This window comes from Salvelinus fontinalis, chromosome 26, assembly GCF_029448725.1.
Source record: "Salvelinus fontinalis isolate EN_2023a chromosome 26, ASM2944872v1, whole genome shotgun sequence".
NCBI classification, from domain to species: Eukaryota; Metazoa; Chordata; class Actinopteri; order Salmoniformes; family Salmonidae; genus Salvelinus; species Salvelinus fontinalis.
In genome coordinates this window covers 18,132,658-18,143,923 of record NC_074690.1, presented here as the reverse complement: position 1 = coordinate 18,143,923, position 11,266 = coordinate 18,132,658, and the positions used below count along the sequence as shown (strand labels likewise).

General features: G+C 46.8%; 1 protein-coding gene across 1 annotated transcript in view; it reads right to left on the bottom strand.

The window, feature by feature from the left end:
* Positions 1 to 1,697, bottom strand: part of LOC129823794 (CMRF35-like molecule 9) — a 6,768-nt gene extending 5,071 nt beyond the window's left edge. Inside the window, exons 1-2 of the mRNA XM_055882769.1 lie at positions 1,549 to 1,697; positions 930 to 1,271 (exon numbers count right to left, since the gene is read on the bottom strand). Coding sequence (XP_055738744.1) covers positions 930 to 1,271; positions 1,549 to 1,594 — 388 coding nt within the window. The 5' untranslated portion in view covers positions 1,595 to 1,697. The remainder of the gene's footprint in view (positions 1 to 929; positions 1,272 to 1,548) is intronic.
* Positions 1,698 to 11,266: the final 9,569 nt, after the last annotated feature.

Genomic DNA, 11,266 nt, shown 5'->3' with positions numbered 1-11,266 from the left:
GATTACTGAATCAAGCGCGCCAACTAAACTGACTTTTTTGGGATATAAAGAAGGACTTTATCGAACAAAACAACCATTTGTTATGTAACTGGGACCCTTGGGATTGCAAACAGATGAAGATCTTCAAAGGTAAATTATTTATTTTATCGCTATTTCTGACTTTTGTGACGCCTCCGCTGGTTTGGAAAATGTTTTTAATAACTTTGTCTTTATTATAAACAGAACAATCCCTTTTGCAGAGGTACTTCTGGTAGCTCCTCCACTCCTCTCTATAGGGGCATCTGATCTGAACCTCTCCTCCTCATATACTTCCAGTGTGAGGACCAGCAGGATAACCATGATGACATGTGGCTGCCAGCTAGTTCAAGTCTCTTTAGACCCTGTACATCCTGTTTACTCCAGTCCCCTCAATACTTCTACATCCAGTTACCACCTCAGTACAGGAAGGTCTGCTCCTGCAGTGTGTATGAGATCCACTCTGAGTGTGAGTGTGTCTACGCTGAGTCACGGAAGTCCTGCTGTTTGACGTACTTCCTGAAAACATTCACTTCTATGTTTTGAATGACCAGTGTAATTTCTTCCAAAAAAGTTGGTCATACCATTGGTAAACAGTGTTTTTGTTAACAATTACATCGTTTACAAACAATGGAGCAAAGAAAGCAAATATTTAGAATTTTAGTGTGGTTTGACAGTTGAATTAAGCTCATGAGGCATTTCTAAGTTATATATTTCAAGAATAAATGGGTATATATCATACATTCTAAAGTACAAAAGTTTGCAAAAGTGAATGTAAAATACGGAATAAAGTGGAAGGATCTCAAGTTAGGATTCGGGGTCAATAGCAGAAGCTTGATTAGGAATGTATATTATAAAATGTCTAGTTTGGAAGTGACAAAGTTTCGAGGATGAGAATCAAAGGTTTACACTACCTTCAGAGACTTCAAGGTTGACTTGAATGTAGTTATCTTGTCCCCATTTGTCCACTCCACACCAGTATCTCCCAGCATCATTTAACGTCAGGTTGGTGATGGTCACAATGAAGACGCTTTCCTCTCTGTTGTCCTTCAGCGAGTATCTCCCTTTTGAAGCACTGTTTTCCCCCACCTCAGTCTTAATAACTTTGTCTTTATTAAAAATAGTACAAACCCCTTTGCAGAGGTACTTCTGGTGGCTCCTCCACTCCTCTCTATTGGGGCATCTGATCTCTGCCTTGCCCCTCTCATATCCTTCCACTGTGATCAACTCTGCTGTACACACACTCCTCACAGCAGCTGTAGGACACACCAACAGTCTCATTACAAACAGTACAAACACCCCAGCTTCCATTTCACATACTGTAAGAGTGGATTCTGGTCTGGTACACCACTGGTGATCACCATCACATCCATCAGTACATACTGGACCTTGTGTTCCTCAGTGTCCCCTCCCCTTTATCTAACAGCATTATCACTGAGTGAATGGAGTTACACTGTAAAATGTTACAACCAAATGTATCCAACTATAGAGAGGATTCACTGGAGATGTGTTCATTCAGTCTGATGTACTCACCTAAGAGGAGGACAACCTTCAGTGTGAGGACCAGCAGGATAACCATGATGACTTGTGGCTGCCAGCTAGTTCAAGTCTCTTTAGACCCTGTACATCCTGTTTACTCCAGTCCCCTCAATACTTCTACGTCCAGTTACCACCTCAGTACAGGAAGGTCTGCTCCTGCAGTGTGTATGAGAACCCCTCTGAGAGTGAGTGTGTCTACGCTGAGTCACGGAAGTCCTGCTGTTTCACTAAGTACTTCCTGAAACCATTTCACTTCTCAGTAACACTTTGTAATAAAGTAACACTTTGTAACAATTTCTAAGACATTCATAAATAGTTTGCTAACTGTGTATTAATCATTTATTCCTACAATATATGTTAAATAACAACATGATCCTGCTTTAAATTAAGAGCACCTTATAAAGTCTTCATAAATTCTTCTTAAAGGGTTCATAAAAACTACATACATTTGTTATAAATCACCTATAACCGTATGTCCTGTTTTATAAAGGGTTCATAAATGTGGATTAAATGTGTGACATAAGCTGTGTACCACACTATTTACCACTATATATTTTTAGCTGTCTATTTACCACCACAAAACGATGCTGGCACTAAGATCACACTCAACGAGCTGTATCCAAGGCCAAAATCCAATAAGAAAATGCTCATTCAGAGGCGGCGCTCCTAGTGGCCAGGGACATTAAAGCAGTCCTAGACGGATTACCAGGACGTGTACTCAGAACATGCTCTGACCAACTGGCAAAAGTCTTCAATTACATTTTCAACCTGTCCCTGACCGAGTCTGTAATACCTACATGTTTCAAGTAGACCACCTTCCCTGTCCCTGTGCCCCAGAACGCCAAGGTAACCTGCCTAAATGACTACAGACCCATAGCACTCATGTATGTAGCCATGAAGTGCTTTGAAAGGCTGGTCTACCTAAATTCCCTTGTACACTTGCACATCGACTCGGTCCTGGTACCCCGTGTACATAGCCAAGTTATAGTTACTCATTGTGTATTAATTCCTTGTGTTATTATTTTTCTATTTAAGTATTATTTCTCTATTTTCAATCTCTGCGTTGTTGGGAAGGGTCCGTAAATAAGCATTTCACTGTTAGTCTACACCTGTTGTTTATGAAGCATATGACAAATGCAATTTGATTTGATTCCATTGAAGTCCTTTACGACTCCGGGACAAGGAAGCTTAGAGGAAAGATCAGCCGTATAGCCACATTACATTTACATATCTGCTATTTCTCTTCTAGCTCTATGCTCACTCTACCTAGCTGTATATACTGTATGTAAACTCTGTTGTCTGTATTCTGTCTCTAAATGTTATCACTATCATTAGCATGTTGTCTATCACTAGCGTGTTGTCTATCACTAGCATTCTGGCTATCATTAGCATGTTGTCTATCATTAGAATGTTATCTATCACTGCCGTGTTGTCTATCACTAGCATGTTGTCTATCACTAGCATTATGGCTATCATTCGCATGTTGTCTATCATTAGAATGTTATCTATCACTGCCGTGTTGTCTATCACTAGCATGTTGTCTATCACTAGCATGTTGTCTATCACTAGCATGTTGTCTATCATTAGAATATTATCTATCACTGCCATGTTGTCTATCACTAGCATGTTGTCTATCACTAGCATGTTGTCTATCATTAGCATGTTGTCTATCATTAGCATGTTGTCTATCACTAGCATGTTTTATATCACTAGCATGTTGTCTATCACTAGCATGTTGTCTATCACTAGCATGTTGTCTATCACTAGCATGTTGTCTATCATTAGCATGTTGTCTATCACTAGCATGTTGTCTATCACTAGCATGTTGTCTATCATTAGCATGTTGTCTATCACTAGCATGTTTTATATCACTGGCATGTTTTATATCACTAGCATGTTGTTTATCATTAGCATGTTGTCTTTTACTAGCATGTTGTCTATCACTAGCATGTTGTCTATCACTAGCATGTTGTCTATCATTAGAATTTTATCTATCACTGCCATGTTGTCTATCACTAGCATGTTGTCTATCACTAGCATGTCATCTATCACTAGCATGTTGCCTATCATTAGAATGTTATCTTTCACTGCCATGTTGTCTATCACTAGCATGTTGTCTATCACTAGCATGTTGTCTATCACTAGCATGTCTATCGTTAGCCAGTCCCTCCAGGATTCTGCGATTCTGCGATCGGATAATTCAATGCAAAATCAACTAATCAGGGCATATTATGTGAGAGCTCACAATTTTGACCAATCCCAGCACTTTTAGCTCAATAAAAGGTCCAATCAAAAGCGGGTTTGTCATTTTGACCAATTACTGCACTATTACAGTGGAAAATGGCCCAATCCGAAACACGTCAACAATGTTTTCCCCTCAGGTTGTCAGCGTATTCACGTACGAAGATGATGGGTGATTGTTGGTGGCTGACAGGCAGTACAATGAACAGCAGTCAATCTCATTTGCCAACAAAATAGCAGCTAAAGACCGTGCAAAACAATTTCCAAATGTTTTTGGAAACAAGAGAAAGTCGACAATCAACAGTCACTTCCAATCAGCAAGCATATGAGAATGTCAGAACAGTTCCCACAGCAGAGACAGATCACCATGACTGAAGTGGTAGCAGGGAAGACTGTGGCAAGCGCTGAAAGAATCAAGGTGAGAGGCGTCCTACTCAAACTTTTACTCTACTCAAACCTTGGCTTTAGTAGGGTGGTCGGCACTCTGCTCTCCCCAGTCTGTCTATGGAGAGCGTTGCTCAAAGCACTGAGTGCAATTTGTTCTCTTTGACATTTTAAACTCTCTGTAAAACTTAATACGGATCACGAAAGCACAATCTTTCAAGATTTTTAAAAAACGGTAATACTGTTTTAAAAGTACATATCAACCACAAAACTCTATTTCTACGTTTTCTGTTCTTTATCTCCCTTACGACCCTTTCAGAAAAAAAATCACAATCTTAAGTATTTTGAAGACAATCTATGCAAAAGAAATATCTATCCTCAAATTGAAAGCAATTGATCAGCTTTGAATCTATATGTTGTTTTTGAGAGGGAGGGAGGGAGAGAGGGAGAGAGGGAGAGAGGGAGAGAGGGAGAGAGAGGGAGAGAGAGGGAGAGAGAGGGAGAGAGAGGGAGAGAGGGAGAGAGGGAGAGAGGGAGAGAGAGGGAGAGAGAGGGAGAGAGAGAGAGAGAGAGAGAGAGAGAGAGAGAGAGAGAGAGAGAGAGAGAGAGAGAGAGAGAGAGAGAGAGAGAGAGAGAGAGAGAGAGAGAATGGGAGGTGTATCTCATGTTGATAGCAAGCCCCAAGCCTAATGAAGAGGAGAGGTGTGTGTGAGTGAATGTGTGAGTGGATCATGACAGAGCAGTTTGTTCAGGAAAATAAACAAAATTGAGCACTTTAGATGTTTCTAATTGTTTTTGTATTATGTATTCTGCTAAAATCTTCATAAAACTGAGCACATATAACTTTTAATTGCTTTATATGAAATTAATGTTTTAAAAAAAAGCTGAATTTCAGAAAAGCTGCCACAAAATCAAGCATTTTTGGCCGAGGAAATCACTTTTTAAATGTTTTTATCCTGGAGGGGCTGATTAGCATGTTGTCTATCACTAGCAGCACCATTACACCAAGCAATGTTCTGAGTATGTGTAAATGTTCATAGTGAATAAAGATGATTCTGATTCTGATTGAAGAGAATTGTAATGTCAGTGTACTTGCTGAATTTGAAATGTAAATGTACCCTGAATTGGAACTGACAGGTGTAAAGAAGGAAGTGTGGTTTCTTCCTGGTCAGATATTTTAGTTGTCATTTAGCTAACCACATCTCTCTCTCACTCTCTCAAAAATGTTCCTTGTCAGAAAAAAAAACGAAAATATCTGGTCTCTCTCTCTCTCTCTCTCTCTATTTGGACATTAAATCTGAATCAGCGCCTAACACAGTGTTTCCGCTCGTGCTCTGTTTTCCCCAAGCTAGTGTCTGTCTCTGTCTCTTTTGTGCAAATCTCTCTCTCTCTTTTCAAGGGCTTTATTGGCATGGGAACATATGTTTACACTGCCATAGCACGTGAAATAGATAATAAACAAAAGTGAAAGAAACAGTAAACATTACATTCACAAGTTTCAAGGGAATAGACATATTTCAAATGTCATAGTATGGTTATGTAAAGTGTGATAATGATGTGCAAATAGTTAAAGTACACAATGGAAAATAAATCAACTCTCCCTCTCTCTATCTCTCATACACAGGATGCCCTAAATATAGGTCATCTGAAGACTGAGTAATACTGACAGGTTTCTGAATCCGAGACAGATGTAGAAACATGTAATACATCACCCAGGAAGTTAAGTTGTGGTCCAGTTGTTTGTCACTGTCAGAGCTACTAGGAGTGCTGGGTGGAATGGAGTCAAACGCAGAGAGCAAAGTTAAGGTTCGTGGATTTATTTTCCAATGCACGGGAAATCCTGCCCTAACACATACGGGCACATCAGAAAAGTCCAAGTAACACCAGACTAAACTGTTCAGAGGAAAATAACAAAATCCACTACAAGATCCTACACCAACATAACAGTAAGTAAGCCCGCACAACAGCCAGCGGGCTACCTAACCTTATATAGCCTACCCAACCAACCTAAACTAAAACAGGTGCAACCCAATCAGCCCAAATTAACAGAAACCAAAACGAAAGAAACGATGGCAGCTAGTAGGCCGGTGACGACGACCGCCGAGCCCCGCCCGAACAGGAAGAGGCACCATCCTCGGCGGGATTCGTGACAGTATCCCCCCTCTGACGCGCGGCTCCCGCAGCGCGCCGACCCCGGCCTCGAGGACGACCCGGAGGGCGAGGCGCAGGACAATCCGGGTGGCGACGGTGGAAATCAGCCAAGAGGGAAGGATCTAAAATATCCTTCCCAGGTACCCAGCACCTCTCCTCCGGACCGTACCCCTCCCAGTCAACGAGGTACTGCAGGCCCCTCACCCGGCGTCTCGAGTCCAGAATAGCTCGTACAGCGTACGCCGGGGACCCCTCGATATCCAGAGGGGGCGGAGGGACCTCCGGCACCTCACCTTCCTGAAGGGGACCAGCTACCACCGGCCTGAGGAGAGACACATGAAACGAGGGGTTAATACGATAATAAGAGGGGAGTTGTAATCTATAACACACCTCGTTTATCCTCCTCAGGACTTTAAATGGCCCCACACACTGCGGCCCCAGCTTCCGGCAGGGCAGGCGGAGGGGCAGGTTTCGGGTCGAGAGCCAGACCCTGTCCCCTGGTGCGAACACAGGGGCCTCACTGCGGTGGCGGTCAGCGCTCCTCTTCTGACGCTCACTGGCCTGCCTGAGAGAGGCCTGGACTGCCCGCCAGGTCTCTCTAGAGCGCTGGACCCACTCCTCCACCGCAGGAGCTTCGGTCTGGCTCTGATGCCACGGAGCCAGGACCGGCTGGTACCCCAATGCGCACTCAAATGGCGACATGTTAGTTGAGGAGTGGCGGAGTGAATTCTGGGCCAACTCTGCCCACGGAACATACCTTGCCCATTCTCCAGGCCGGTCCTGGCAATACGACCTCAGAAACCTACCCACTTCCTGGTTCACCCGTTCTACCTGCCCATTACTTTCAGGGTGATACCCAGAGGTAAGGCTGACCGAGACCCCCAGACGCTCCATAAACGCCCTCCATACCCGTGACGTGAACTGGGGACCTCGATCAGATACGATGTCCTCCGGCACCCCGTAATGCCGGAAGACGTGAGTAAAAAGAGCCTCCGCAGTCTGTAGGGCCGTAGGGAGACCAGGCAATGGAAGGAGACGACAGGACTTAGAAAACCGATCCACAACGACCAAAACGGTAGTGTTCCCCTGAGAAGGAGGAAGATCAGTCAGGAAATCTACCGATAAATGAGACCATGGCCGTTGTGGAACCGGGAGGGGTTGTAACTTCCCTCTCGGTAGGTGCCTAGGAGCCTTACTCTGTGCGCATACCGAGCAGGAAGAGACATAGAGTCTCACGTCCTTAGCCAAGGTGGGCCACCAGTATTTCCTCCTAAGATCCCGCACTGTTCTCTCAATCCCCGGATGACCCGAAGAAGGTAGTGTATGAGCCCACCGAATCAAACGATCACGAACACCAAGCGGTACGTACTTACGGCCAGTTGGACACTGGGATGGCACAGGTTCTACCCTTAACGCCCGCTCGATGTCCGCGTCCACCTCCCATACCACCGGGGCCACCAGACACGAAGCTGGAAGGATGGGAGTCGGATCGATGGACCGGTCATCCGTGTCATACAGACGTGACAGCGCGTCAGCCTTGGTGTTAAGGGAACCTGGTCGGTAAGAGATCTTAAATCTAAAACGAGTAAAAAACATGGCCCACCTAGCCTGACGCGGACTCAGTCTCTTCGCCTCTCGGATATACTCCAGATTTCGGTGGTCAGTCCAGATGAGAAAAGGGTATTTGGCCCCCTCAAGCCAGTGTCTCCACACTTTCAGGGCTTTTACCATAGCTAGTAACTCCCGATCCCCCACATCATAGTTCCGCTCCGCCGGCTCCAGCTTCTTAGAAAAAAAAGCACAGGGACGGAGCTTCGGCGGCGCGCCCGAGCGCTGGGATAGCACGGCTCCAACACCAGCCTCGGACGCATCCACCTCCACTATGAACGCTAACGAAGGGTCCGGATGCGCCAACACGGGAGCTTCAGTAAACCTTGCCTTCAACTGGTTGAAGGCTCCATCTGCCTCAGCCGACCACCGTAAACGCACCGGCCCCCCCTTTAGCAGTGAGGTAATTGGTGCCGCCACTTGACCAAAACCCCGGATAAACCTCCGGTAGTAATTGGCAAACCCTAAAAACCGCTGCACCTCCTTTACCGTGGTTGGAGTCGGCCAATTACGCACGGCGTTTACGCGGTCACACTCCATCCTCACCCCCGAGGTGGAAATGCGATAACCCAGGAAGGAAACGGCTGGTTTGGAGAACACACATTTCTCAGCCTTGACGTATAAGTCATGCTCCAGCAGTCGCCCAAGCACCCTGCGCACCAAGGAGACATGAGCAGCGCGTGTGGCCGAATAGATCAAAATGTCATCAATATATACTACCACACCCAGCCCCTGCAAGTCTCTGAGAATCTCATCTACAAAGGATTGGAAAACGGCTGGAGCATTCTTCAACCCATACGGCATGACGAGGTACTCATAGTGGCCTGATGTGGTACTAAACGCTGTTTTCCACTCGTCTCCTCCCCGAATACGCACCAGATTATACGCGCTCCTGAGATCCAGTTTTGTGAAAAAACGCGCTCCGTGGAATGATTCCATCGCCGTAGCGATCAGAGGTAGTGGATAACTAAATCCCACTGTGATTGAATTTAGACCTCGATAATCAATGCACGGACGCAGTCCTCCGTCCTTTTTTCTCACAAAAAAGAAACTCGAGGAAGCGGGTGACATGGAGGGCCGAATGAACCCCTGTCCCAGAGCTTCCGTGACATATGTCTCCATAGCCAACGTCTCCTCCTGTGACAAAGGGTACACGTGACTCCTGGGAAGTGCAGCGTTCTCCTGAAGGTTTATCACGCAATCCCACCGTCGATGAGGGGGTAATTTAGTCGCTTCCTTCTTACTAAAAGCGATAGCCAAATCGGCATATTCTGGGGGAATGCGCACAGTGGAAACCTGGTCTGAACTCTCCACCGATGTGGCACCGATGGAAACTCCCACACACCTACCTGAACACTCATCTGACCACCCCTGAAGAGCTCCCTGTCGCCAGGAAATGAGGGGATTGTGAATGGCTAGCCAGGGAATCCCCAATACCACTGGAAAACCAGGTGAATCAATAAGGTAAAAACTGATCTGCTCCCTATGATCCCCCTGGGTTACCATGTCCAGCGGAATCGTGGCCTCCCTGACCAGTCCTGACCCTAACGGTCGGCTATCTAGGGAGTGCACGGGAAAAGGTGGGTCTATCTGCACCACCGGAACACCCAACCTACGGGCGAGTCCGCGATCCATAAAACTCCCAGCTGCGCCTGAGTCGACTAGCGCCTTATGCTGAAGAGAGGGGAAAAACGCAGGGAAAAAAATAACCAAAAACATATGACCAACAGGGAGCTCTGGGTGAGTCTTGTGCCTACTCACCTGAGGTGGCCGAGGAGTATTCCGCCTGCCATCCCGACTCCCAGATGGACTCCTCCAGCACCGGTCCGAAGTCTGTCCTCTCCGGCCACAGTAGGTGCAGGAAGAGCCACCTCCTCCGGTCCCCCTAGATGCAGCTCCTCCCAACTCCATTGGAGTTGGAGCGGGAGAGCTGGGAGGTGGAATGGACAGGACCCTCTCTGAACGCCCGCGGGCAGCTAGCAGGTTATCCAGTCGAATCGACATGTCGATCAGTTCATCTAGAGATAGTGTGGTGTCCCGACAAGCTAGCTCCCGACGGACGTCCTCCCGAAGGCTACAACGGTAATGATCTATTAAGGCCCTGTCATTCCACCCCGCTCCAGCAGCCAAAGTCCGGAACTCTAAAACGAACTCCTGGGCGCTCCTCGTCTCCTGTCTCAGGTGGAACAGACGCTCACCCGCCGCTCGGCCCTCTGGTGGGTGGTCGAACACAGCCCGAAACCGACGGGTGAACTCTGCATAATGGTCCCGAGCAGAGTCTGGGCTGTTCCATACCGCGTTGGCCCAATCCAGGGCTCTCCCCGATAAACAGGAGACAAGGAGGCTTACCCTCTCTTCCTCCGAGGGAGTCGGACGCACGGTAGCCAGGTATAGCTCAAGCTGGAGCAAAAACCCCTGGCAACCAGCCGCTGCTCCATCGTACTCCTTCGGTGGGGTGAGACGCAAAGAGCTGGTTCCAGCCGATGACCCTGTGGGAGTGGGTTGTGTCGTCTGCAGGGGAGCTGTAGGGGGCGTCGGGAGACCACTCCTCTCCCATCGTTCCATCCTCTCCATCATCATGTCCATCGCTGATCCGATACGCTGAAGTACAGCGGTATGATGCTGGACACGCTCCTCCATAGTTGGGAGAGGGGTGGTCGTGGCTCCTGCTGACTCCATAGGTGGTGCGGGCTTCTGTCAGAGCTACTAGGAGTGCTGGGTGGAATGGAGTCAAACGCAGAGAGCAAAGTTAAGGTTCGTGGATTTATTTTCCAATGCACGGGAAATCCTGCCCTAACACATACGGGCACATCAGAAAAGTCCAAGTAACACCAGACTAAACTGTTCCGAGGAAAATAACAAAATCCACTACAAGATCCTACACCAACATAACAGTAAGTAAGCCCGCACAACAGCCAGCGGGCTACCTAACCTTATATAGCCTACCCAACCAACCTAAACTAAAACAGGTGCAACCCAATCAGCCCAAATTAACAGAAACCAAAACGAAAGAAACGATGGCAGCTAGTAGGCCGGTGACGACGACCGCCGAGCCCCGCCCGAACAGGAAGAGGCACCATCCTCGGCGGGATTCGTGACAGTCACGCTTCCAGACAGACAGACACACCCAGCACTCTCCCTCATTATATTCCATCCAAGCTTCTCACTTCACTGACATACAACTGTGCCCTGATCAATGTGTCTCACAATGGAAAAGCAGTCTTAACCTTTTATATACACTGAGTGCACAAAACATTAGGAACACCTGCTCTTTCCATGACATTGACTGACCAGGTGAAAGCTACGATCCCTTATTTATGTCACTTGT